This window comes from Salarias fasciatus, chromosome 23 (genome assembly GCF_902148845.1).
Source record: "Salarias fasciatus chromosome 23, fSalaFa1.1, whole genome shotgun sequence".
In the NCBI taxonomy this organism is placed as follows: domain Eukaryota; kingdom Metazoa; phylum Chordata; class Actinopteri; order Blenniiformes; family Blenniidae; genus Salarias; species Salarias fasciatus.
In genome coordinates, this window is record NC_043766.1 from 26,691,574 (window position 1) to 26,718,876 (window position 27,303).

Consider the following 27,303-nt stretch of genomic DNA (forward strand, 5'->3'; position numbering starts at 1 on the left):
ATGTGTGTAGCTTTGTGGTTTTGTAGGTGTAGAAAAGGATCAGTTGGATGAGTTTAACAGTCCTAGAAAAGTCTCACACACCAGCTGCACAGTAGAGACTTGTCCTGATATAAGAAGTCAATCAGTGCAAACGATACACAGATAATGATAATTATGAATAATATTAATAATGCGTTACAAAGTAATAGGTTGTTGTAACACCACAACCTTTGTTAGTGAAGTGTTAATGGCCAATTCTATATTAATGACCTGAGAAACATTTAATTTCCTGGGATGTTTCAAAGGGAGTGGGCAGAATGAACATGATGTATAATGAGTGCTTTAGAAGGACGGCTAACGTTGGACGGGTTTGTGGAGAAGTGCGAGAGACATGGATGAAGTGCTTTGGTCACGTTTGCAAGAGATATGACGTGTTGTTGTACCATGTAGACAAATGAATGCTGAGGTTCGAGCCACCATGCAAGAGCTGAAAAGGAAGGCCAATGAGGAGGTTGGGAGAAAGAGAGACGATTTGGATGACGGGGCTTATTGGAAGACGATCCCCCAAATGAAGACTTTCGTTTTTACTTCCACTAAGCTCCTTGTGCTTTTTTATTTGTGCAGAAACAAAGTTGGCAAGCTCCTTACTTACTTAATCCTGCTTTCTGTTTCTCACACTTAGCATTAGCCGAAGCTACTGTCTTGCTGTTGCACTAAACTCCGATTGGCATTAGCATGAAAGATGTGCAAGTCTGATTTGATGACTTCGGTCTGCTTTTGTCAGTTCATTAATAGTTTTTCTCAGTCTCCTGTTTCTTCTTGTTGACACTAATTCTTAATTAGTTGATAACTTGCTTCTTTGAAGAAGTGCTGATATCCAAATTATAGTGTCCTCCTCCCTGATTTATCTTCAGTTTGGTCATTACACTGAATCACAGACTGCTAGTTGCTGTGTTAATATGCCACAGCTATAAAACATAAATACAAGTATGTGTGCACATTATTGAGCACATGCAACAAAAAACAAAACTAAAACAAGTTTGTCACACCCGTTTTTATCAAAAATGATCTTCCTCCTATCTTGAATTCAACAGTTTAGAGTATTTCAAAGTGAATTTCAAAGCTACTCAATTAAAAATATATCTGGCATTTGGAAGGAAAGAAACAAAGAAGCTGCATATGATTTTTTTTTTTCACAGCTCTATATGAATTTGTTGTGTAAAACCGGCTTCATCTGTGTCCAAGAGCATCAAATATACTACTAAAAATATCTCAGTCGTTGGATAAAGGAATGGGATAGCACTGGTGAAGGCTGTTTTGTTCATTTTTTTTTTTTAATTACACAAAATATGTTATTATTTCAGATCAATTATGTACTTACAATCAAACATATATACTTATACAATGTGAGAAAGAGTTTTTTTTTTTTTTTTTAAGAGAGGCCTGCATGTTTTAAATTATTTTTGGAAAATAAATGTGAATACTATGGAAAACACACACACACACACACACACACACACACACACACACACACACACACACAGAAGATTGCATTAGAACTTAGTTTGAACTGTCAACAAATATTTTGGATAAAAATTGTGACAACTCTATTGGCTCTGAAATCTGAAAATCTTCTCACATCCTGTCACATTTTATAAGCATTCCTTCTCTGCATACATGTCTATGCTGTAGCTCCTTTGAGCTCGTGAGATATGAGCTGTCACAAATGTGAATTTTAAAGTGTTGTTCGCGCCTTATTGCAGTCTTTCAGTCTTGAACGATGCACAGCGAATGTTACAAGTCATTACACACGAGCACAACATCTCCACACTTCACACTGCTACCAAAGTGTGGATGTGTCTTAACACTGTAGGACCTCCTATATCAATGTCTGAACACGCCACCACACACGCATAAAGAGACTCACACACATGCAAACCCTTTCCGTCAGTATTCACCCCCCGCCTGCACACCAAGCCCCGAGGAGATGTAGATCGCAGAGCCATGCAGAGAGAGTAATGTTTTCTCTTTCTCCAGCTTTAGTATCAATGCATTATTTTTTATCCTCTTTGTTTGACTTGAGGGAATGGGAGAAGGGATGAGATGGGTTTGTGAAGAAGTAGAAAGGGAGGGAGTTGAAGCGAGTAGACCCTGGAAGTCAGTATAGTAAGGAAGGAAAGAAGCATATAATGGCTTTACGATAAGTGTTTGGCCTGTTGCCACAAACTCAAACGCTGCAGGGTGGCTTTAACTGTTTTTGAAACTGCAGCATGAGCACAAGGTCAATTAAAAGAGAAGTGATGAACAGTGGAGGAGGAAGGATTGTTAGCTGGAATGGAAAAGGGGAGGAGGACAACAAACACAGGCATACATGCCTATAATCTAAAAAACAAGATTCATGTTTTATGGTTTTATGATTTCAAAAGAAAGTGTTTCTCATCGGCAATAAAAAAGAATAATAAAAAAAACGGGTGAAACGTTAAAGGCCCAAACCAAATAATTTTCATCTTGTCTCTGACCAGTAGTCTTAAAAACTTTAAGATGCTGTTTTACAATTGGATATCGACCAAAAAGGTTTCTAAATGTCCTAAAATGTTCTCAAATGGGAAAGAAAAACAACATGAGGTCCTATTCAGATGCAACAAGCATTTGTAATTATTCGTACATGCTGTTACCCTCATTGAGAAATCAATCTCTACCATAAACTGAACTTCAGTGACCTGCTTTTATTAGCGTAAGAGGTCATAGGAGAAACACTGGAGGTGTTTTGCATCGTGTTTTCCATCACTCTTTTGTTTGTAAGCCATGGCAATCCAGAGGGCTGTGGACTGGGATAGATGTCGCAGTTCCTCTTCTTCTCCCGTCTTTGTACAGCCTAGCAATTGGAAGAGTGTCTTTTGTACTCCATTTTCTTTCCACTTTGATTTTCTGCGATGTTTGACTTGAGTATGTGAACCTTCATCATTTCCTTTCTTGTCATTGCAATCTCTCCTGAACAACAACCGGACAGTCACAGTCATCATGTCAATACGGTGGAACACGAGCCGATGGCATCTCTTCTTAGATCTGGTTTTGTCACGGTACACTGCAATAAGGGAGTCCAGTGAATCTGACCCATATTTTAAATGTACTCTCTCACTCCCACGGGACGGGGAACATGGATTGTCTTTTAATAAGTAACACTTATTCTAAGAAAACATGGAAGAAGCTGATTGCTACACAGTATATTAGAAGAGTTTTTCACAGCGTTTCATATATTTGATTACATTTTTCCAGTCATTAAAGATCCCATAACATTTTGTATAAAAGACAGTTATTGTTAAAAACACAGGTTTCTGAAACTTTGAATTTTCTTGCAACATGCCTTAAAAACAAATAAACAATGTTAAAATTTTATTTTACTTTTTTGTTTTCTTTTTTTTTTTACTTATTCAGAAAAAAGAAAATCTAACTGACTGGTTGTATTTGTCAAAATATTTGAATAACGTTACGAAAAGTAAAAGAAAAATCCCTTAAACCCTTAAAGTGATGGCTATCATGCACAAGCTGCTAAACTTAACTGGGATCCTTTTAGAGTTCAAGGACGCTTTCACTTTCACATATGGACAGGGTGAGATGGGGTATTGAACCAGCAGCCTTGCATTCGGAAGACAATCTGTGTGCGTAGAGTGTAATTTTGGACATTAATTACTGCTTTCAGACTTTGTACTTCTGTGATAAACACTTAAAGAAATCTGCAAAATCTGATAGACACTAATAGAATCTGAATCAACCAAACAAAACTGGTCCAAACTTCTCAAATAGCATCAAAAAATCCTTTCACTCAGCCAAGTATTTCTATTAGAAAAGATGTGATTAACAAAAAACAGATATGATGAAAAACTGAGTAAAACCTCTATCATTTCTTCTAACACTTTGTAGCATCATCTGTTTCCTCACCAGCGTGGCACAAAAGGGCAGCCTTTACTCTGTAGAAAATGACTAGATGCTACAAAGAATACAAATCAAGCCTGCCAAAAACATCAAAGGCTTCAAAAGTTGAGTGAGGTGTCGTTTGAGGCTTCGTTTGTAGTTTTCTGACAGCACCTCTCAGTGCACAGGAGGCACCTGAAGCTTATTGGACAGATGTGTCAGTCAGACAGCTCAACATTTGTTCATCTGGGACCGAAACATGACGAAATCATCAAGGGTTGTTTTCCCCTTGACCCCCAGAGGACTCCACATCCATTTAGATGTGCTCTCAACCCCTCAGACTGTCGGGACCCTGCGGTTCCTGGCCCCTGGCTGGGTCTCCCATCCTCTCCTGTGTCCACGTCTTTCCCTGAGTGTGTGTGTCTGCCTCACCTCATGTTCTCTCAGCCAATGGCCTTTCCCCGTGTGCTCATTACCCTGATATGCTGCACCTGTCTTCTGTTTTTCTCTCCTCTTGCGTGATTGTTGGTTCATTGTGGATGTCAGCCTCAGTGCGTGTCAATACCCGCTTTCCCTGTTCCTGTGATCCCCGTGTGACTAAATAAAGGAGTTCTCGTTCGGCCCGGACGCCTACGTTTGAGTCCTTCCTCCTTCCCGTGACACCGACAGACATAGCTCTGATTGATGTGATGCAATGCCTTGCGTTCTCCAGCCCGTCTGTGTGTTGACGTCTCACTTCTGGCCTATCCTTCGACACATAAAAAATTCACCTTGATCCTACCACGGAGCTATCTGCCCTCCTCTGGTTTGCATCGCCGTTTGAAGCCTTCAAGGTCAGGAAAAAAGACATATGCAGGAACTGACAGTGGAGAAAAGCAGACAGACAGAGATGAAGCAAGAACCCCAAAGAGACACAGAGAAAAGCTAAGTGAGAGATGGAATAATAGATGTGTGTTATCAGCGTGGTTGATATTTATCTTCTATTGTTTTAGCTCTACTGTCATACCAGTAAAGGTTATCTGAATCTCAGTCAGGGGGAGAAGAAGCGATTGGGGGGGCTTACGGAAAGATGGAAAGAGGAAAGGATAGAGAAAGGTCAAGCCCACTGATAATCCAGCACAAATGGAAAGCAAGAATATCTGCTGTGACTGAACTATGCTTACATAAAAACACACAATGTCCAAACGCCTGCTAGAAGCCCTGTAGGTCTTTACCTTCAAAGTGCTTTAAAGAATCTTCTCTTCTCTCAGTCTTCTCTTTTTCACCTTCCTATGATTCCAGCATGTGGGGTTTTGCTCCCTGTCATTGTTCGTGTTTTTCCCTATGAGTGCATACATGCATTTATGACACAGATTGCGGAAACCATGGCAACAAAGTGCCATGACCACTTGTCAGCATATGCCGTTATCCTGTAGGATCACAGGGAAGATTTGCTACATGAGAGGAAGGGAAACTGAGATGAAGAACAAAGATGAAAGATAAGAGAGTAATCTTACAGGTTCAAGGTTTAAATCTGTTTTCTCCGTTTTTTAGTTGAGAACAACAGAGCAAGGTTCTTTTTTATCCTAGTAATTTCATTTTGCAATTGCAACAGCTAATAACTGAGACTTTGACTTATTACACATGAACTAACGCTGTGATTATTCTGTGGCTGACAATTTATGAAAACCTGAAATTCAGTGCCTTCAAATACTGCGATCATTCATGGAGGTTTTTTTTTTTCAAAAGCAGTCATAATGCATTGAAGTCAAAGATTTAGAAAGTGCATGTTATATCTGATTTTTTTCAGTTGTGCAGGTCAACATTAATGGTAGCTTAATAATACAAGAAGCAAACGTTTTCATTTTAAACAGATTTAAATTCATAGATGAATGAATTTGTAAAAGAAACTTTTTTTTTTTACTTTTCAAATTCACTGTTGTGTGTTTAAATTTAAATCTAAGGATAATGTTAGCACCACTCTGGTGCCTGTGGCTACATGCTTATTTTTCAGGTAACACCAGAGACTTGTTTCACTGACATGTAAATTTTGTGTTGTTTTGGACAAAGTCATGCTCTTATCCACAGTTCTGCTGAAAGAAAGTTATTGAAGTTTACTGAAAAATTGTAATTTCTAGAGTGTTAGACTAAAATGTGGTTATTTATGTTAATTTATTTAATTTTCAGCTAAATAATTAATTGACATTGTGGTTTTAGCGTCCCAGCCATAGTTATACATTATTCTGAAGTTTCATAAAAGTAATTCATCTATCTTAGAGCTCTTCTTTCTCTCTACCAAAAATTTCCGTGGGTTCAAGAAGCCTTTCATGTGACAGGTGGCAAATCTTAAAAGCCTCAAGCAATACAGTTCCTTCATGTTACCTGTAGACATGCACATTTCCCTGGATGAGCCTCTTTTGATGGATTCCTGGGTCTTGCTATAGAAATACAGATTGACTTGAAATCATTCTTCAGTACATCTTTGTAGTTTCTGACTTGTGACATTTTTTTCTCAAGATAGTTCTTAATGCATTTCCTACAAGCTTGAGGTCAGGCGAGTCGGCCAGCAATGCAAGCAATGCCACGGTCAAGAAGGCGGTTATTGGTAGTGTGTGTACTATGATGTCCTTCGGGGAAACTTTAGTCAACATCTTGCCTAAAGCTTGTCCGCAGACCGAAGCATGTTGTGCTCCAAAATCTCCTGACAGAAGCTGTTGATGTTACAATACAGAGCCAGGGAGAGAAGGTAGATCGGGACATAAAGCAGTTTCTCATTTCAACCCACCAGTCACAGTAGTGACAGAAAAAAAAATGTCTTTAGTTTTAAGGCTCTAAAAATGACTGATTTTTTTTTATGCTTTTTCTGGAATTCCCCCCACAATACAGTGTTTGGATGAATAGTGAGCAGTTCCTCAGCACAAGAGCTCTGTTGTCTCAGCACGGAGGTCAGGTTTGGCACTCCAGTTCTCGCCGCCCCGGCTGATGCGTTTGGCCACTGAGAGGCCCGAATTGCTGTGGAGCAGCTGTACATGGCCTGCTAGGCTGACCATTCTGAATGCCAGAGCATCGTCCATCTGGCTACAGTACGATAATAGGAGGAAAGTTTTTAAGTGGTTCAACATCCACAGGGAGGACCCCCTGATTTGTGTGGTCCCCGCGGTCTGGGATTTCTTTGAGTCTCCTCTGGATGGTAGTCGGACTCCATCCACCCTAAAGGTGTGTGTGGCAGAAATATCAGCCCGGCATACCATAGTTGCACATGGCATAACAAGCTGGTGTTGGCTTTCTCAAGGGCGCTCTGAGGCTTCACCTGCCGAGAGCCCCATGAGCTCCAGCATGGGACTTGTACTTAGTGGTGGAGGACTTATGTCAGCCTCCCTCTGAGCCCTTGGCAACAGCGGAGCTACAGCGGGTGTCATGCAAGACAGCGTGTTTACTGGCCATTACCTCGGCAAACCATGTGGGTGAGGTACACGCTTTGTCTATCAACCCATCATGCCTGTGGTGGCACCTGAATGGTACAGGGGTCACTCTTTGGCTGAGTGTTGTCCTTTTTCAAAACGTGCTGTCAGGTTTACATCCTATTCAGCCTTTAAGGCTTTCATGATATGGCTCTCCATCGAGTGATCCTCGAGCCAGGGCAGAACTCTTGTGCCAAATAAGAGCCCTGAGATGGTAAATTGAAGCTTCCACGGGCATTCGTGCATCCAAACAGCTTTTTGTCTTTTATGGGAGCCCTAACAATGGCTCTGCTCTCTTGAAGCAGTGGTTATACCACTGGATCTTGGATACCATTTGCCATTCTGATCCGGCTGCGAACTGCCCTCTAGCATCAGATGTGTGCTGCCACTCCACCAGGGGGGTGCCCACATCTCTGGCTGCCCTGAAGGAAGTACTCCCGAAGAAATGTGTGCTGCTATCTCCTGGACAAAAGTTTTGATGCTGGGTTGCATCTCAAGATAGAAACACCCTGAACTCCCACACAAAACAATCATCATTTTCTATATACAACAGCAACTTTTTCAACAACTAACTTGTGCTGATGTTGTTCTCAAGAGGATGTCTCTATCTCCACAGAACTAAGGTTGTTTTTTAAGTATAAATGCTGCTGTTGTTCTCATAAACCCTTGCCTGCCTTTTTTACTTGCTGTGCACTGAGGAGAGGCAGTGAAACTGCAACAAAAAGCACCTTCAACTAATGTCACGGCTTTTGTGTTTCATTAAAATTAATAACAAATTTTAAGATTAGGAGATCTTGTTAGACAGCTTGAATATAAATATGGTTTGAAATGTTGTTTTCACTGGTCTTTATTTGATCTGTGGTATAAAATATTTCTAAGGTTGTTTTTTTTTTTTCACCAGGGAAAAGTTTGTTTTGATCAGTGTAATTTCCACTGCTACCGGTTTAAAGGCCTCTTTTTACAGCGATTTTTCATAATACATAAATTGGTAATCAAAGTTGCTTAAGTGCTTATTGACTAATAGAAGCTATAGTGACATAGATAAGGCAGAAAATACAATTCGTTTGAAACAGTATTTTACCTTTTGAACAAAAGCGTATTGACTGATTGAAATGCCGGTCATTTACTACCGAGACAACAAAATACAATGAAAATCAAGACTTGTCTTAAGCGAAGGGTTCATTTGCAAAAATGATATCAGTCAGAACATAAATGAATACATTTGAGTACATCTGAATAAATAACAAATGCATCTTCACTTGATTAAGTGTGAATTAATCGATCTGAATATAAGTAGGCAACATTTTTTAAACCCCAAACTAAACAGGCCTAATCATTTACCCTCAGAATCAGCGTCTTATTCGCAGGTTTGTGTGGTGAGACACAAAACTGGTGCATTTTTTTTTTCATCTGCAACTAAGTATGGTCTGTGTTTTTGTTTGTTTGATTTTACTCTTATCATAAAACTAACTCCCAGTGGAGTTTCCCTGAACAAATGGTGTATTTCCTACATTTGAATAATATTCCACTTATGCTAAATAAATGAATGCAGTAGTATGCAGATGATATTAAATGCTCGCTTGGGAAATGGAAGCTATGTAGCATGGAAATGAGTGTGAATTACAATAAGCTCATCACTGGACATGTGAGAATGAAAGTTTTGTTCAGGGTACTAGAAACAGTGTGTCTGCTTCAAGGGTCTATGCTGAACTAAAAGGTGAGGTGCCAATCCGTTTGAGCATACAGAGAAATGTGTGGTGCATAATCTGATGGAAACATTCAGTTGCGGGTTTACTTGTTTTCTGAATTAATCAGATTTGCATTTTGGAATTAGATATATAACAATTTGCAATGTAGCTCGGTCAAACTACAAATACACTAAATGGATATCCCCATTTCATTATACAGGTGTGCATGACGTGTGTATGCAAGTTCAGCTAATTTAAAATCATTCTTTTCTCCTTTTATTCCAGGACCGTGTATATTGGACGGATTTGGAAGATGAGGCGATATACAGTGCCAACAGATTGACTGGGCACGATGTGGCAAAGGTAGCAGAGCACCTCAACAACCCTCTGGACCTTGTGGTGTTTCATGAGCTGAGGCAGCCCAAAGGTGAGACATAAAATAGAGGAGAAGCATGGAGTGCAAACCAAGACTGCTTGACAAAGACTTTTTGTGTGTTTCTTTTGATGACGATTCAATCTGGTGCAGACAGAAGAGACAAAGCAGGCACTGCACAGTGGTTGCATGATGAGGTGATGAGTATTTACAGGACAGGATTGTGCTTTGATTATTATCACGCTGAAAGCTCCCATTTAAGCTCCACTTCACCCTGAGCAGGTCTAATCATGTAAAAACACCTGTGTGTGCTTACTCAGTGCTGACCGGCATAATGAGTTCCGTTTGAGAGGCAATAAACAAAAACATTTCTCCAGCAATGTTGTGAAATGTTCGTGAATAGATCACTTTGAAGACGAGATCTGTCGTTTACCTTTCACTGTAATTTTGACATTTCGTCTGTCCGTTGTCTTTATTCATTTTAAAGACTGTTAATTAACCCAAATCACAGCCATCAATTTACATGTGATGACATAAATTTTTACCCAAAATATAAAATAGATGGAGAGAAGTTTTTTTTTTTTTTTTTTTTTTTTTTTTCAAAGATATTCTGGACATTCTACAATGACAAACTATATTCAATTTGGAAAAACATTCCTGCCAACTATTACAAACTAAATTGATCCCATAAGGTCTGGATACGAGTGTTTCATTGTTTTACTCTCTTGAAAGTTGATTAAACCAAATTGTGAAACTGAATCAAAACAAAAAGAAAAAACTTTGCTAAATAGATCTTTGCAGACAATTATATGTTTGATTCAATTTTATTTTATTATTGCAACTAACAACACAGCCATCACAGGATAATTTTACATAGAAAACCTCCTATTACCCTCATCTGTTCCACATGAGAAAGAAAAGCCTAAAGTGGACAGAAAAAATAGCTTTTCCAAGAAATTAAAACGTCCCCACACAATAACTAAAAAACAAAACAAACAGTCGAAATCCCCCTTCAAAGGTGTTGAATTGTCATATATAAACCAAAGGATAAACTCTGTAAATTGCTCAGACATAGTACCTGAATAACCGCCTCGTCAAATATTGTCTCCATCATTAAACACGAAGTGTGTATGTGCGTGTATGTGCGTGTGTGCGTGTGTGTTTTGACGATTTGTGCCAGCAGTTTGTTTGTGTGTGAGTCTGCCCCTTCGTGCTTTGTTTTCTCTCTCAAAGCAGCCTTGTTTGTGTGCCAGTGGGGAGCTAATTGTGTTCTCTCATTAATAAATCAAGAGTTCTGCTCAAAAAGATACGACAGGATTACATTTCTTTTTTTCTTAGAAATGCAGACAAAAGTAAGACGTGCCAACAATGACACCTCACTAGACTCACTGGATGTAGTTCAGTCTGTATAGCTCTTAAAAAAGCTAAATGTTTCAACCTGGGTCAACTAGAAAGTCGGTGACCTTTTTCCCCTTTTCTCTTACAGTCATCGTGAAGACTAATCCACTAAAGATAATAGTGTCAGTTTGAACTGCTTCCTATCACTGCACCTCGGCCGTTATAACTGTTTTTCTTGCCCTCTTTCTCAGTCTTATTTCATTGAAAAAAAAAAAGAAACCTGCTGTCTCACCACACCTTCTTCCAACGGCTCTCAGAGAACTCCAAGCCAAACAAGAGATATAATCTCTCCAGCAGGTATTGGATCGGCCTCAGGGCCTCGACCCAGTTGGCCGTGCCTTGTACACCTTTAATGGGACGTGAGCAGAGGGCGTCCTAATCAGATGCCAGAACAACCCCAACTGGCTCATCTCCATGAGGAGCTGCAGATTTACTTCGAGTTCCTCCACTAATTTCGTACTTCTGTCTGTGATGAAGTACAATGGCCGAAAAATAATTTGCACCACTGGTCTCATTATTTTTCAGAATGACACCATGGGGTTCTTGACCAAAGGCGGCAGTGGGGATGCAGACTGACCTGTGTTCAGGGAGCTTCTTGCTCAGCTCTGTCCTCACCACAACAGCCTGATTACTGCTGCCCCCTGCCCATGTTTGTAGCTGATCCAGCTATTCCTACATCCTTCAGGGATGATTTAGGTCCCAAGATACTAAAACTCTTCCCTTAGCCATTGATTGCCTCCCCATAACTGAAGACGGCACACAGTGTTTGTGCATTAACTAACAATAGACTCAGTTGGAGGTGCAGATCAGCATGCAAACTGCTTCGCACTCAACAGAAAACTGCTGCAGTGTGTGTTGAAGGCACTCATGCGATCGAGCCAAAAGGACAACATCATCAACATAAAAGCCAAGCCGCCACTTTCCAGCCTCGCCACATGATGCCCTCCTGACCTCAGCAATCTGTCCATGAAAAACAGAAGTGGAGACAATATGCAGACTCCCCTTAGTCCAACACCCCCCATGAACACAGTGCTAGTGGCCTTTTTAATTTATTTTTCAAACTTTTCTGTAAATCCTAAAATTCATTGAAGGCCAAAACTCAATATTTTACTTCTCATCCTCAACCAAATGGAGTTACGGCAGAATCACAAAGTGAAGCAAAAGCATTACACGTCTTTTATAACACAACTGTACATCTTATTTCCTTGCCTATTTTCAGCTTTTTGTTCTGCCCTTATTTGGTTACTGCTTGCTGACTTTTCTGTCATCCCATTCACCCCTCATCATCTTCTGCCCTCCTGCCCTGTTCCTCCTGGGTTGCAGAATATCAGATGCATTATTATGCTGTGTCACAGCATTTCAAGGATTTTTTTCCTTTTTTTTTTTTTTTTTGAAAGAGAGGCAGTGTCATTCATTTCTAATCTTTGGGGAAAGAGCAGAAGACATACGGTGCTTTGAAGAATTTAAGCCAGACACAGTCATTTTGCTGGGATACTGAAGCACAAATGTATCATCAGCTTATTAAAACGTTACTGAATGTATGTGAGTAACACTGTGCCTGCTCTTGAAAGCTGATGATTTCTCTAATGTGCCCCTCTCTAAACCTACATAACTAAACCAGGGCGCAGAATCGACCTCCACCTGACCTAATTCTGCTGCTTCCCTGCATGACAAGAACAGAAATATATCTCTATGAGGTTGAAAAATGAAGTGTAAATTTTTTATTTGGGTGCAAATGGGTGTTTAGGTATGCATGACTAAACCTAAGAACTACATGGATGTGTGATGATATGATCTACTTTTATAGAAAGGTCTATTGAAAGGAAGCAGTGTGTCTATTCACATAAATCAAAAGCTTCGTTTCTAGTTAATGCATAAACTAATCTATTTGTCCTGTTTGGTGTTTCTCCAGGTCCTGACACCTGTAACCTGGGCAGTCTGCCCAACGGTGGTTGTGAGTACCTCTGTCTGAAAGCCCCTCAGATCACGGACCACTCCCCTAAGTACACCTGTGCCTGCCCTGACGGCATGGAGCTCGGACCTGACATGAGGCGCTGTGCTGTTGGTGAGCCACTCACACTGAACCACTAAATCACAACCTCCAGCTCTATGGTGAATTAAAGAAAAGTCCCGAGTGCTGTGTTTAGGAATGAGAGCCTGTCAGACCAGACACTGAGCACCGCGCATGTATTCGTCTGGTCTTTGAGCCAGGCACTGAACTCCAGATTTCCTCCAATGGTGTGAGAGCATCTTGCATGGCAACCATCACCATGAGTGCGTGAGTGTGTGAATGATTGTGTGAGTATAATGTGAAACATGGTCACACTGCTGAAGTGGTGAAATGCACTTTTTGATCAACGTCCATTTACTTTATCTTATAACACATAAGATGCCGTGCCCGTCTGGATGAATAGTCTGCCATTCTAAACTTAACTCAATAAAATGTCTATCGCTTAAAATCAATCAGCTTTTAAGTAATTCAAATATTTGGTTTATTCAGTAGAAGGATTAAATTAAATTGTCCCTTCAGTCTGATATTTAGTTAGTATTTGCCAAAAGCTCGTTTCACCTCAGAGCCTGTTTTTTCATCCATCTATGCAGCAAGAGGCAGCATACTGATGCAGTGGTGGTTTCAATTATAATATTTAATGGTCAGCCCTAAACTGTTCAATTGCTGAGGTGTTGTGTGGTAAGTTAAACATTTAATTTTTATTTTTTTCTGGGGGTGACTACAGCTTTGGGGATTTTTGTCACCTTATGTAGACTGAAGCTGCATGTCTTGTATAACATTGTATTATAAGTAGTTCAGGTGAATGGCACAATATAAGTTTTCATGATTTAAAAACTGCTGATAGAGCTCAATAAAAGGAGTCCTGAGGGTGCTCATAATGAATAATATAATCGATAGATTTTGTCTTTAACAGTTTTTCGGGACTTTCATTAAATTCAGTGTACATTGATATTTTAAGCCTGAGGTGTTGTTGAAAGAAAATTTTGTATTTCCAAACATTAAAGTCAGTGTAAAAGTGTCATATCACAAACCAGTAACACAATCAAGTCATGCACATTTTTTTTCAGACAAGAATCTTGTCTATAGACAAATATAGGAATATGTACACTAAGCAGCATGAGCTCTGCACACTAAGAAAAGATAAGATTTATTTGAATAAAAGCAAAGCAGCTGTATTCCCCACATAATGTACAAAAGTAGTTTTACAAATCCCCCATGCCGTACAATGTGTACTGGTCATGTGAACACTACTGTGCTTCATAAGATTGCAACGTGTTTTACAAACTCATAAATTCAAAGGTATTTTCTTGCTGAGGGGAAAAAAACTGTCCACTTAAAGCACATTTACAGTCATTCCTGCTCATGTGTTTTACAAAACTCTCTTCAATAATTCAGATTTTAATTTAGATTTTGTGTTTACCAGCATCAACACACCACAAGGGGAAATATATTTCAGTGTATCGATTGTGATGGGCTCAGAAACAAACTACTGCAGAGAATTGCAGCTCAGTGGTGGGAAGTGGGTCAGTTAATGTGCCTGTGATCTCAGCTAACCTTCATTTTATTTTTGTCGCTCAGCTTGTCCGCTCTGCAAAGTCACTTCATCTGTTAAGTTGTTATCCTTATTGGACCCACTCTTTTTTTTTTTCTTTTTTTTTGTTTGCTTTGCACCGCAGGTGAGCAAAACAAGCTGACTCAGAGAGAGGGGATGAAAAGAGGATGATGATGTATGTAGGACACCATTCAAAGAAGCCCTCTGATAGAGGAGAGAGGCACACAAACATATCCACAGAGAGAACGCAGGAGACAGTCCGGACTTCATAATTTATCACAAATATTTCTGCTCAGCACTTACTTATAATAAAACACCATCTGCAGTACTTTCCTCTAGCTTGCTGGGCTTTGGGGGTTTTTTCTCACAATATGGGAGAAATATGTCAGTTTTGCTACCAGTCAGGTTTTTCTATTTAAGTCATTCATTTAGCTTACACATTGTAAAGCTGATGTAGTTGCACAAGAGAGTGATAACCAGCTATTGTAAAGCAATACAATTTTCTGCTGGAGTGTAATTTTGTGCAGTGTAATGTGGTCATGTACTGGGTGGAAGTGTGGATGCTCTCCTCGTCTCTGCTGTTACTGTTCAGGTGAGTGTAGCTATTGACACAACCCAGTTAGAGATAAGTGGTAACTCTAAATGTACTGTTGTGAGAGTGTGTACGGATGTGATTATATCTTTGTGTTTGTCCTTCTATGGACTGGTGACATCTCGAGGACAAACCATTCATTTTGCCCTTTGGTGTTTTGGGAAAACTTTAAAATCAAGATGAGGGTTTGAAAAATCAGCTCCACAAAGTGAAGCACTCCACAAGCAGCGGTGTATAGAGCTGAGAACTTTAGCCCGTTTGTCTCTTGTTTCTATTTACTAACAACTTTGTTTGCCAGGTCAGCATTTGTCACAGATTTGGAGGGATTATTGACATGTGCTTTCATAGAAAAAGTACCTGCAGACATTGATGCTGTGGAATTTTGTGAGACAGAGCCAAAGATGAGAGGTCGAGGTGTCGACGCTGCACAGGAAGGTTTTATTTTAGGACTGCAAAGGATACAGACAAGTCAGCTGAGTGAGAGTAAGACTAACACATACACAGAACTCCAACCGTCTCCACCATGACTTCAGTCAAGTCAGATTATGTAGACATTCGCCACCAGAGTAACATCTGTTGTGTTCAGATGAGAGTTCATGACTGCTCTCAAGTCAAGGCAGTATGACCTTCATACAGCGTCTCAGCGAACCTGAAGTCAAGCTATTCCTTATCAGATGTGGCTTCAACTAATTTTGAGATTTGTTTCTTTTTAAATACTTTGTGTCAATCCAAATGTGTTTGCATACGTCGGCATCTTTCAAGATCTTTGCTTATTTAACTAGTCACGATGGTTTTTTTTTTTTTGTGACCCATGTGATCAACCAGAAGTCTTACCAGTGTTGTCCAGTGTTTGCTAGAACTGACTGCAGAGTCTCTGTGACCGTCTAAATAGGGTAGAAGATGTGTGGATAGATGGTTGTTTTATTTTGCGCCAGTCCTCATTAACACCGCTGTTTTCACTTCAGTGATTTTGTATATAAAAATCCTCAACCTTTTCCGTCACACAGGTGTTTCTCCCTAATAAGATTTGTATACTTAGTTGAGCTGAGCTCCCCAGCATACTGAGATAAAAAAAATAAATAAAAAAAAATACACAGAGACTATGCATTTGTTTCGAGGCTGTGTGCTGAAGGAATTATTCCCCTCAAATCACAGATCTTAAAGGCAGAGTTTCTTTATTCTGGGTAAATCTTACAGGATATTAATAGCAAACAGAAACCTCAGGAAAAAAAAAAAAAAACCCAGTCGGTCAGGATATTTTGCAGAGCTCCTTTTCAGGTTACAAATGAGACTCAGTATTTAAGCATGTATTATTCTATGATGTCCAGGATATGTGATGATCTGTCTAAAAATTGAAAAAGAACAAGTGCTACTCTCTCAATTGAAAAAGAATACTTTCTCTGGTCAACAATGTTCAGAGATGTTCTGTAGTTTCTAAAGGCCCGGTCACACCGCCCGAACTTTGCTGGAGCGTTCCTTGAACGGTAGGGAGGAGGGCCGAATTTCGACAGCGCTCGTCACCGCGCACAAAATAGGAAGAAAATCAAAAACACGGGCGTTGGCTTAGCAGTGCACCGCTGAAGCCGGCGTTGCTTTAGCGTTGGATTACCGGTAGCGAGCGGTACCGAGCGTTGGTTTAGTGGTGACGCGAGCGTTGGTATAGCGGCGTTCTGCGCATGCGGGCGTTGGCTCGGCGGGGGTCTAAAGTTGGTTTAGCGGCATACCGCTTGTGACTACAGAGCTGAACGGATCGTTTTGATACAAGTTCTGATAGATTTTTGATAGAAGTGGATAGTTGAAGTTCATCATGCGACATGGACAAAAGAGGAGGAAGGCTGGAGAAGGAAAGGCAACAGCCTCCAAGAAGATCATTCATTACTGAGCAGGCAGCTGAAGCAGTGGAGTCAGGTAAACAGATGTGACCCAGTGGTTGTGATCGCAAGTCATAGCAAGTCTCTCAGCATCCATTGTGATACAGTTTTACTGTAACTTTGAGCAAATTCGATATAGATGAGGTCTGAACTCAACAGCAGCTCGATTCCAAATGAGCTCCTGGTCCATTTCTTCCCGTATTTATAGCCAAATTCTGGTCCCGCTCCGACACCTCTATACCAACGCCAAACCAAAGTTCATCGCCGCCATGAATCACTGCTTCAACGCCGGACACTGTTCCAGCAACCCCGTGTCCGCTCGTAAAACGCTTACAACCTCTCCACCGAAGTTTGTGGAATGTTTAATCGCCGCCCGGGCAACGCTGGCGAAGCAGCGGTAGTCCAGCGTTCAAGATTTTTGCGTTGGCCTAGCGGACCCAAGCGTCCACGAACTTGCGTCTAGCGGTGCCAAACTTTGCCTGGGCGTTGGTGGAGCGGGGGTGAACGTTGCCGGGGCGGAAAATTCGCAATATTTTGTGCAGCTCAAAACTTTCGGAGCGGTTGGAGGGCCCATCCAGAAACATCAGCGGTGGCCGAGCGTTTACGGCGTTGCTTTAACGGCGGCCAACTTCTGTTAACGGTGGTGAACGGTTATGAGCGGTGATGAATTTTTTTCACCACTCCAGGAACGCTCCAGCAAAGTTCGGGCGGTGTGACCGGGGCTTAAGACCAGGTGGTATAAAACTCATCAAACCATGTAGTCAAAATAACATTAAAGTACAAGGTGAATAATACAAAGCCAGAACAGTCTAAAAACGAGTTGCACATTAATCAGTTTAATTGTACTAAACCCAGTTTTTTTCCAATTTCGAAGAAATCCAACACTAGGCACTCTGATACAGAAATATGCTATAAGAGACTAAGAAACACGCGGCAAGTTAAGTACAATGATTACTCGGATTTGCAGTCTTGTAATTTGTTGTATATGACAAGCTAAAGCACTTACTGTGCCAAAAAGTGATTTTTTTTTTTGTTGTTGTTTTTCTTTTTGTCTCCGGTGTAGTTCGAGCCAGGACAACGACCACTGCGGCCCCCACCACCACCACCACCACCACAACAACGACCACCACAACCACCACAACCAGCACTACGACAACTAGCACGCCCGTCCCCACCACCACTACGACTCCCTCCACCACCAGAATGAGCACCACCTCCTCTGCGGCCACCACGCTGAGGCCCACAGCCAGACGCCTGACAACACCTACACCCTCTCAAGCACCCAGAAGCAGCACCACGAGTACGGCACACCCCCAGAGAGGTGGTGCCACCAGCACCGAGACGACCACCTTCAGCAGCACCAGTCAAACGTCCACATCCACACACACACCTCTACTGGGCCCAGTGGCCCCCAACAGCATTCACAGGGAGAGCAACGGCAACCTCTCCCACAGAGGTGAGGCTGATAGTGATGTCTGTCAGATGGTGAATGGGCGTGAAGTGTAAAATGTGTTTGATTCAATGAGTCTATTGCTTCACCACCATTACCACCTGCTGTTAAAGCAGCAGGGAGGTGGAAACAGGGCAAACGCTCACAACAGTTTCCCTCGTCTCTGGCTTTTCTTCTCCTCCGTGTCTCTTTCGGAGGATCTGTCTATCAACTGCGTAGCCTTGTCCTCTGCTACTTCCCCAATAGGGAATCACACACAGACACAGTATCCCTCCTGCTTCATGTTGGTCCCCCCCTCCCCCCCCCCCCCCCCCCCCCCCCCCGACCAGTTTCCAACAGAGGCGTTGAAGTTAACAAATGACAGTCCCTCCACAATCCCTTCATGCCTCTCTTCGCTTATCCCCACTCCCTGACAGCCTTCTTTTCGTCTCTTTTTTGCTCACAGTCCCTCCCCTCCTCCTGTTTCCTTCCTATTCTCTCTTCCACTCTCGCTCTGTAAACCTGCCAACTATCCTCATTCTCGCACCAATCAAGATTTACTGGCAAACAAGAGAAAAAAAATATACCACTTTACAGCCCAGACGAACAATGACAGCAGAATACAACAGCAGTAACAATGGTTTACAAAGCCGCGCTAAGACTTACACTGTATTTGGAAGCCGACAAAAATCTTTGATAGCACCACAAAGCAAAACTGATAAACTGCTTCCCTGCATGCCACATGATGTGTAATTTCACTGAAATCGCTTCTTTTTTCCTCCTAGCTTTTGGTTTTTCAGTCGAACAGCCTTGGCTACAACGGGACACTGAAACAAGATAACTGTCAAACTCAGAGGTGTCCAAACTTTTTGCAAAGAGAGCCAGATTTGATAAAGTGAAGATGCCCGGAGTCCAATAGTTTGTTCTTACACTTTTTTCCACACAAAAGTTACATGAAAATGCACGTTGTTATAATACAGTTTTCATTATCACAATTTCCTTCATTTGTCAAATGGCAATCTAACCAATTGCAAGCCTTCTGCGCAGTCATGAACAACTCAGCCTTTCATTCATATCTGGACAGTCAGATAACATTGATCGATTAAACGTTGATCCTCAAAGTCAGTCCAACAAAATTTGTGGAGGCATCTCTGATGGCGTGCCTTGAGTGCTCTGAAGTGCCTGCTGTATGTGGTCCAGGTTTCTGAGCCATATAGGAGAGTGAGGAACACTATTGCCTAATAGAGCGGAGGTCACCGTTTTCAAAAAAAAGCTCTTTTTCATAGCCTGGAGAAAGCCCCACTGCCACAGCTGAGGCGGTGGTGGATTTCGTCATCAGTGACTTTTGGTGAAAAGAGGCTGCCGAAACATGGGAAGCGGTCCATATTCTCCAGGCACATGTTGTTGATGAAGACGCTTGGGGGCAGGACAGGTGTACTGCTGGTTAGGGTTGGTTGATGGAGGATTTGAGTCTTTTTAATATTAATGGGTAGTCCAAGCTGGTACGCTTTTGCAGAAGCAAATAGAATGTCCCATAGATCCTCTCCTGAGAGGGCTACAGAGGCATTGTCATCTGCACACTGCAGCTTCATGATTGATGTGGCGGTGGTTTGACCTCTAGCCCTGACATTTTTTGATGTTGAGGAGTTGACCATTGGTTCTGTACATCATTTGGACTCCCTGGGGCAGATGTTTGCTTGTGAGATGGAGGATAGCAGCAACAAAGATCGAGAATAGTGTTACAGGGATGACACATCCCTGTTTGATTCCTGGGTCAACCTTGAAGGGCTCTGTTTCATCTCCACTGCCATCATGCTGACATATTGTCATGCAACCGTCTCAGTACCAGGATGTATTTTTCTGGACAGCCAGTCTTTGCCAGAACCAGCCAAAGGGCCTGATGGTTTACTGGGTCAGTGGCTTTGGTGAGGTCTATGAAGGCCATGTGTAAAGGTTGGTTTTGTCCCCTGCATTTTCCTTGTGATTGACGAGCAATAAAAAACATATATGTGGTCCCCCTGCTTGGGCGAAATCCACTCTATGACTCAGGAAGAGACTCTCTAACAGAGGGGTTATTGGACAAACCCGAGTGAGGGCTTTCCCTATGGGTGACAGAAGAGAAATGCCACCGTAATTCCTGTAGTCTGCCTTGTCTCCCTTCTTAAAGGTGGAGACAATTAGGGTATCCCTCAGCTGTTCAGGGATTTCTTCTTTTTCCCATATCTTGAAAAGCAGTGTGTGGATGTGTTTGAGAAGGTCAGGTCCATCGTTCTTCAGGACTTCTGCTGGGATGCCGTCAGGCCCAGGAGTCTTATTATTTTTCATTTTCTTGATAGCGTCCTGTACCTTATTCCAGCTGGGTGGTTCTCCTGAGTGTGTTGATGATGACCAGGTTGTCCTCAGAGCATTTGGTGAGCAGTGGTATGCCCTTGTAGTTTGGGTTGCTCTCCCCTTCTCTCCCCAGCGCACTCCTCCACAGGTGGTGGTTTAGTCCCACTCCGGCGTTGAAGTCTCCAAGCAGGATTAACTTGTCCTCCTTTGGGACTTCAGATAGAACTTTGTGCAGGTCAGCATAAAAGGCCTCCTTAACATCATCCTCAAGTGTTGGAGTGTAGGCACTAATAACAGTGGCCATCTGACCGTTGGCAAGCGTCAGATGTATGGTTATTTGCCCTCATTGACGCCCACAAGGAGTTCATGAAGGTGGTTGATGAGGCTGTTCTTCAAATCCCACACCATGGATTCGTGGCTTATTTAAAGGCTTTCCTTTCCAGAAGAAAGTGTATCCACTCTTTTCCCCCATCAGCTGCATTTCATCAGCCAGTCGGGTTTTAGAGAGTGCTGCATTGTCAATCTGGAATTCTCTGAGCTCCCTGGAGATAATTCATTCGCCTTTCAGGTCTATCACTGGCTTGGTTGTCTGTGAGCGTTCTCACATTCGAGGCGCCAATATGGAATTGTATTTGTTGTTTCTGACCTTGTAGTGGTGAGCCCTCTGGATGCTCTATTCCAGACAGAATTTTGAGAGGCAGGCAATGTTTGGGCTACCTTTTCTAACTCCCCCTCCTACTGGGGTGAGCAGAGTGGATCATGAATAGGGCTGCTCAGTCATGGTGCAGCTGCCGAGAAGCTCTTTCTGTCTCAGTCCAAGACTTCAATGGCTGAGCCTAATACCCACTGCCTGTGTGCCAGGTTGTGGCTAGGGACTCCCAGACTTCACTGTCCTGCTCTCGTTTCCACTTTCTGAATGCCACAGGACTTTGTCTTTTATCCAGGATGTAAAAATGGATTGGTTCCCTTCAGGTGGACACCTGCATGTGATGTCTTTTAACGTGGAGAGGCTGATGCACCGGCAGCCACCATGCAAGCCCTGGCAGAAAGGGGCCTGAATCCAGTGATATGGAGTCCATGATGACTGGACCACCCTCTGTTGTAGCCTTCATTCACCTTCAGTCCTGCTGTGATGGAAGATTTGTGTTAAATGCTGGTTGAAGAGTGAGACCCATCCGACAGCAGCGTGTGAAAAGGCTGGAGGCCACCAGGAGCCGGGTGGCAGGCTGATGTATGTTCATCCATATGCTACTGAGGCTCTGTTAATTAAGTAGATATGTTGTTCAATTGTATATATTTCGGTTTAATCAACCAACCAAGAGACCTAAGTAAAAGAAAACTAGTATTGCTAAACAAAGAAAAACATAAATCTGAGTTTCACATCTAAATAATTTAGTACATTGGACATTGAGAACAGAGATGAAAAAATAAAGTATGAGAGAGATTGGCACCTGGACCGCAGGTGAACTCTTGACGGCACAGTTTCACAGTCATACTTTTGCATCAGAGACATTTCTTGTTATATTCAGGAACCTGGAGAGGAAGCGCTGAGGTTGAAAGGACCGCATACAGAGGGAGAGGTTGATAGGAAGGTAGGGTGATGTAAGCTTTAAGCTTTGGTAGGGGAGAGAGAGAAAGACTTGAGGACATATGGAGAACAGGAAAGTGAGAAGTAAAACTGAGCATTGTTAAATTAAAATTTATAATAAAAAACAGTAAAGAGAGGAAGAGGAGCAACCAAAAAGAAGACGTGACAGCCCAGCACTCGAGCAGGCAAGATGAGAGCTGAAAAGTGACACGCAGTTGGGAGGAAAAAACAGCATTTACAAAGATAAGAAACAGCCAGATGGAAAAAGAAGCAGGAGCGAAAAGTGATTTTCTGGGAATTAAATGCTTGGTGCATCACTTTAGGGGCCTTTCTCTCTCTCTCGCTCTTTCTGTCTCGCGCCCGCACACGCTCGGTCTTTTCCTGCACTGCAAAGAAGCAGGAACATGTTTCCGCTGGTCTCTGAAGTCGTCAGCCTCCTTACCACACCACAACTGCTCCAGATGAGAGGTAGAGCAGACACGGATGAGAAAATGGGGCATGAACAAGACGTCTCTCCAAACCCACAGGCCATGTGTTATAATTTTCAACTCGCTGCACACTGTCAAGTTCGTCGGCATCAGCTGCTACACATGTTCAGTGCTGAGGATGGCATGGAGGAGCGAAGGGAAAAAAGAGAGAGAAAAAAACAGGAGTTACAGGAGTGAAAAAAGATGAAAGATAAACAACAGCTGGTACTCAAAGCTCATCTGCATCTATGTTTTTGCACATTTCATCCCTTTCTCTTGAAATCAGGCTTTTCGCTTATCCAGCTTCAGAGACAACAAGCCCAGCAAATACTGTTTTGTTAGTAAAGGACTAGTTCACAGTATTTTAAGGCTTCTTTTTAAAGCCAGAGTTCCTTGTTTCAGTTCAAAATTTCCTTCTCATTTCATCCTAACCACAGTCTCCTCCTCCTGAGCACAAATGAGGGTAATTTATGGCCCACAAAATCAGTCTGCCTTGCTAAATAACACATACCAAAGTATATATTACTGTAACACTACTGCTTAAGGCAATAAATTACCATTTACTCATTGCAAATTGACATCCTCACTTTAATAACTTTAGTAGTGTTGAAATTATTCTGGCTCCAGAAGAGCCATGATGCAATTGTTACCCTAAAAAAATTAAATCCTTTTTCTAAAATCGATCTGCATGTTTATAAAAGGTATTTAGTTTCTCCTGGTCGTCATTAATCCATAACAATATTTTTTCATTGTGCTGTTTCATTTGAATATGAACACTGACATGAATAGATGACTCAAACAGACCAAATAATGTGTGGGCACCACCATTTCTCTTATTGTAGATTAACTTAATGAGTGAATCATTCATTAAACAGACCTTCACTGAACTAAAAAAAAATGAAGTAAGTAATAACTGCAATCAAGCAAAATGTCAATTGAACGGCACTAATCAAAGTCTATCCACACATCCTCTGAGGAACGAGGAAAAAGAAAGTTACAATGATTTGTGATTTAGTTTTTTCAAATTGAGATTCAGTATTTCCTCTTATCACTGGGTATCTTTATTTCCTCAAACCACAACTGGAATAAATGGAGCTGCAACTCAAAGAGTTGACAGTATTTCCACCACAGAGGACGCATGTCAATGGCTTGAGTCCCTTGATAATAAAAGATTCTCATAAGGCTTCCTGCACAGACTGAGAACAAACCATGTGGTTTCCCATGTACAGTGAAAACAAACAAAAAAATAGAAACTGATTTTATTAGCATTGTAACCTGCATTTGTTTGTTTGTTTGTTTGGTTTTTTTTTTTTCAGATTTACTTAGCATGTATATATTAACTTTATATTTTTGTATGCAAAGCTGACCCATTATCTCAGGCTTAATTAGGCTTTTTGTAGATTCTTAAAGTAGCCAACTTCTTTCAAAATGAAACTCCCTATAGCCCAAATGAAATTGAAATTTCTGCTTTTCTGTGTTCTTCCTTCTCACTTTCACTTCACAGGATTGCTCCTTTCATAGCAGCTCATTTATTAATACCCTATTAATCCGCTTTTTAGAGTCTTAGGATCCTTTGGACGTCAGTCATACTTTGAGAAAAGCTGAATTCACTTGTGCTGACTCAGGACTTGCAGGCTTTGAGTCTGAGTTTGATATCATGTTACCTTTTGAGCCTCTTTGTCTGTGTGTGCTTGTGTGTGTGTGTGTGTGTGTGTGTGTGTGTGTGTGTGTGTGTGTGTGTGTGTGTGTGTTCTTGTATTTCTATCCTTGTTGGGGCCAAATGTCCCCACAAGGATAGCAAAACGTGGAACGACGTGCCTTGTGGGGACCTTTTTCCGGTCCTAAGTAGGAGAAACAGTGTTTTCTTGACCATTTTGTTGTTACTGAAAAAAGTAAAAGTGCAAAAACATTTCTTTAGGGTTAGGCTTTGTTGTGGTGTGGGTTAGGGTTAGGGTAAGGGTCAGGGTTAGGGGCTAGACATGAATGGGAGTCAATGGACGGTCCCCACAAGGATAGAAATACAAGACTGTGTGTGTGTGTGTGTGTGTGTGCGTGTGCATTTATCAGCCGTTTACCGATGCTTTTATGAGAAGTAATGCTTGTCCTAATTGTAAGTCTCATCTGTCACATGCCAGCTGGGTCTCTCTGCTAAGCCTCGACAGCGTAGTCTCTTTTTAAAATCAGCCGCTTGGTATGCAGGACCAGTGCTGCCATCTCCTCTGTTAATCTTCCTTACTAGACTTCATTATAGCCATCTGATCACACTTTGGCTAATGGCTAGCTGGCTGCTAATAGGAGGTTTGGGAGCAGGATTAATGTGGAGGCATCACACTAACCTGTCGGGGTAAAAGTTGAAAGGGAGTGGGCACACCAATCATGTCAGGAATATAGTTTATACACTGTATTTAAAAAAAACTAACTGGAGACTAAATATTGTTATATTAAATAATGAAACTGTTAAGAAAGTTGTTGTTGAAGAATACAAGTAAGTTTTCCCCTATAATGACAATGAAGAAGGGCTTAATCTATTCTATGGCCAAAGCTACATATCTGACAAAACTAAGATATAAACACTTACATGATCTAGAAAGCTAACTCAGAACCCTGGAAAGATTGTACGCTCAAAACAAAGATCCTTCATTATTGTCCTCAATGGAACCTAATAAACAGTAAATCGATCAAATTTATACTGAAGACAAAGATAAAAATGTAAGATACATGAAGCAAAGGTACTACAAGGCCAGCCCACAATCAAAGACTATACCTCTTCAGATTCCCTGCTGGAAAGAGTCTGGATCATTTAGGATCAGGTCCATATACTCCGGTCTTGTCCAGCCATATCTGACTTCTGGACAAAATTTGTCGTTGAACTATTGCAGTCAGTCAGTCAGTACTCGGCACTCGCCCTTTCCTATCATTCTCCACCTTATTTCTTTGCATAACCCCAGAAAGTTTCAGTGAATGTGATGCGTACCTGTTTAGATCTGCTGTTGTCTTGCTGCAGAAAAAAAGGCAATTACAAAATGTTGGCTCAAAAGAGATGCTCCCTCAATGTCTCTTTTAGTGCAAACAATCAAATATATAAGAGCAATGAAAATCATGACCTTTAGCTTCCGCAAGGGAGAAAAACTCAGCAAAAACTGGAACTGTTGTTTTTTTTTCAGACACAAGACCAAAAACAAAAGAAACAAAAGCATACATTACTTTCAGTAATATATAAAAATGGGAAAATGGGACTGTTTTACACAAAACCAGAAGTAGTATCAACTATGACTAATGACCATCTGAATGTAGAAATGATCATCATTTGTTAATACACCCTGTTAATGTTCTTTCTCTGAGCCCTATTAAGTTTATTTAAAAAAATATGTATATGTATATATATATATATATTTTTTTTTTTTTTAAGTATAGTTTATTGTGAAACTTGCAGAGATAATGAATGAGTGGAAATATTCAAGGTCATCTTGACATGATTTAAACCTCACTTTTTTCCCCTCTTGAGACCAAATTTGCTTTTGAGTTGTATTTTGATGCATTACTCTCTTGAACTGCATTTATAGTCATGTATTAAAATGCATCTCATTGCATTTTTATGACATCCTAGCATTATTCATTTCATTTACACGTTGCTGTTAAAAAAAAAAAAAAAAAAAAAATAGGCGGCATTCCAGACTGAAATCAGATGGATTCTCTGCCCTTATATTATGCAAATATGCTTTTTCAGCATGATGCTGCGGGCTTGCTTTCTTTTCTCTCCAGCGAGGTGTTTTTGGAAAGGCCAATGTGTGAAGGAAAAAAAATGAAAAACTTCTTGCTTAGTTTGATTTTCCTTTTTCTGTTTTTTCTTTCTTTCTGTCTTTCTTTTCATCACTGCAGCGAGTGATCACTACCTCATAGGTAACAACATCACAGTAGCTGTTCTGGGGATAGTCATTCCTATTGGTGAGTACTCTTGACTTTCTCGACTGTGGTGTCTTTGCTTTGCTGACGGCCTGCTTCTCCCTCCTTGCTCGTCCATCTCCGCTCGCCCTGCACGCCGCCTGTGGTGTTTTATACATGTGGATGTGTGCGCTCCTGCTTTTTCGAATGATTGTACACCGCCCGGCTGATTAAATCTAAAATGTACTCATTATAATAATGACAAATTGTTTTTTCAGTGTACACCCATTAATAGCCTCAGCAGGGTGGTTTGGGCATAAAACCATATTTTAGCAGAGCAGTTGAGAGAACGCACTGAGCCCACGGCAAGAAAAAGCCATTAAGTGGAAGAACGCCAGTCAGCCAGCGAGTGGCCGGGCCTTTGCGGTGCCCACATTATGTCATTATTAATGAGATTTGAGAAAATGGGAAATTCAATTGATGTTTTGTCATCACACTTGACCAGCTGTTATAACATTAGGTCCATGTTCCCCTCTGTAACCGTGTAGCGTGCTTGCACTGCAATCAATCTCGCGCTCTGACCTGTTTCTCTGACCAACAGGACAGGCAGTGGGTTGCACACTCACTGGAATCAGAGTTTTCAACAAGAGAAAAGCTGAAAAGAAGGATTAATGATATCTACTTAAAATTATTGGAGCCTGGAGGAACACATTTATGGCCTGTGATGTGACATTATTGTCTGCTCGTGCTTTGAAGCCTTCATATTATCAGAAATGGGCATACAAAGAGA

At 41.4% G+C, this 27,303-nt stretch overlaps 1 protein-coding gene across 1 annotated transcript in view; it reads left to right on the forward strand.

The window, feature by feature from the left end:
* lrp8 (low density lipoprotein receptor-related protein 8, apolipoprotein e receptor) overlaps window positions 1–27,303 on the forward strand; it is a 206,678-nt gene that overhangs the window by 173,585 nt on the left and 5,790 nt on the right. The window contains exons 14-17 of the mRNA XM_030084017.1: window positions 9,305–9,446; window positions 12,703–12,855; window positions 17,880–18,272; window positions 26,511–26,576. Of these exons, the coding sequence (XP_029939877.1) occupies window positions 9,305–9,446; window positions 12,703–12,855; window positions 17,880–18,272; window positions 26,511–26,576 (754 nt within the window). The remainder of the gene's footprint in view (window positions 1–9,304; window positions 9,447–12,702; window positions 12,856–17,879; window positions 18,273–26,510; window positions 26,577–27,303) is intronic.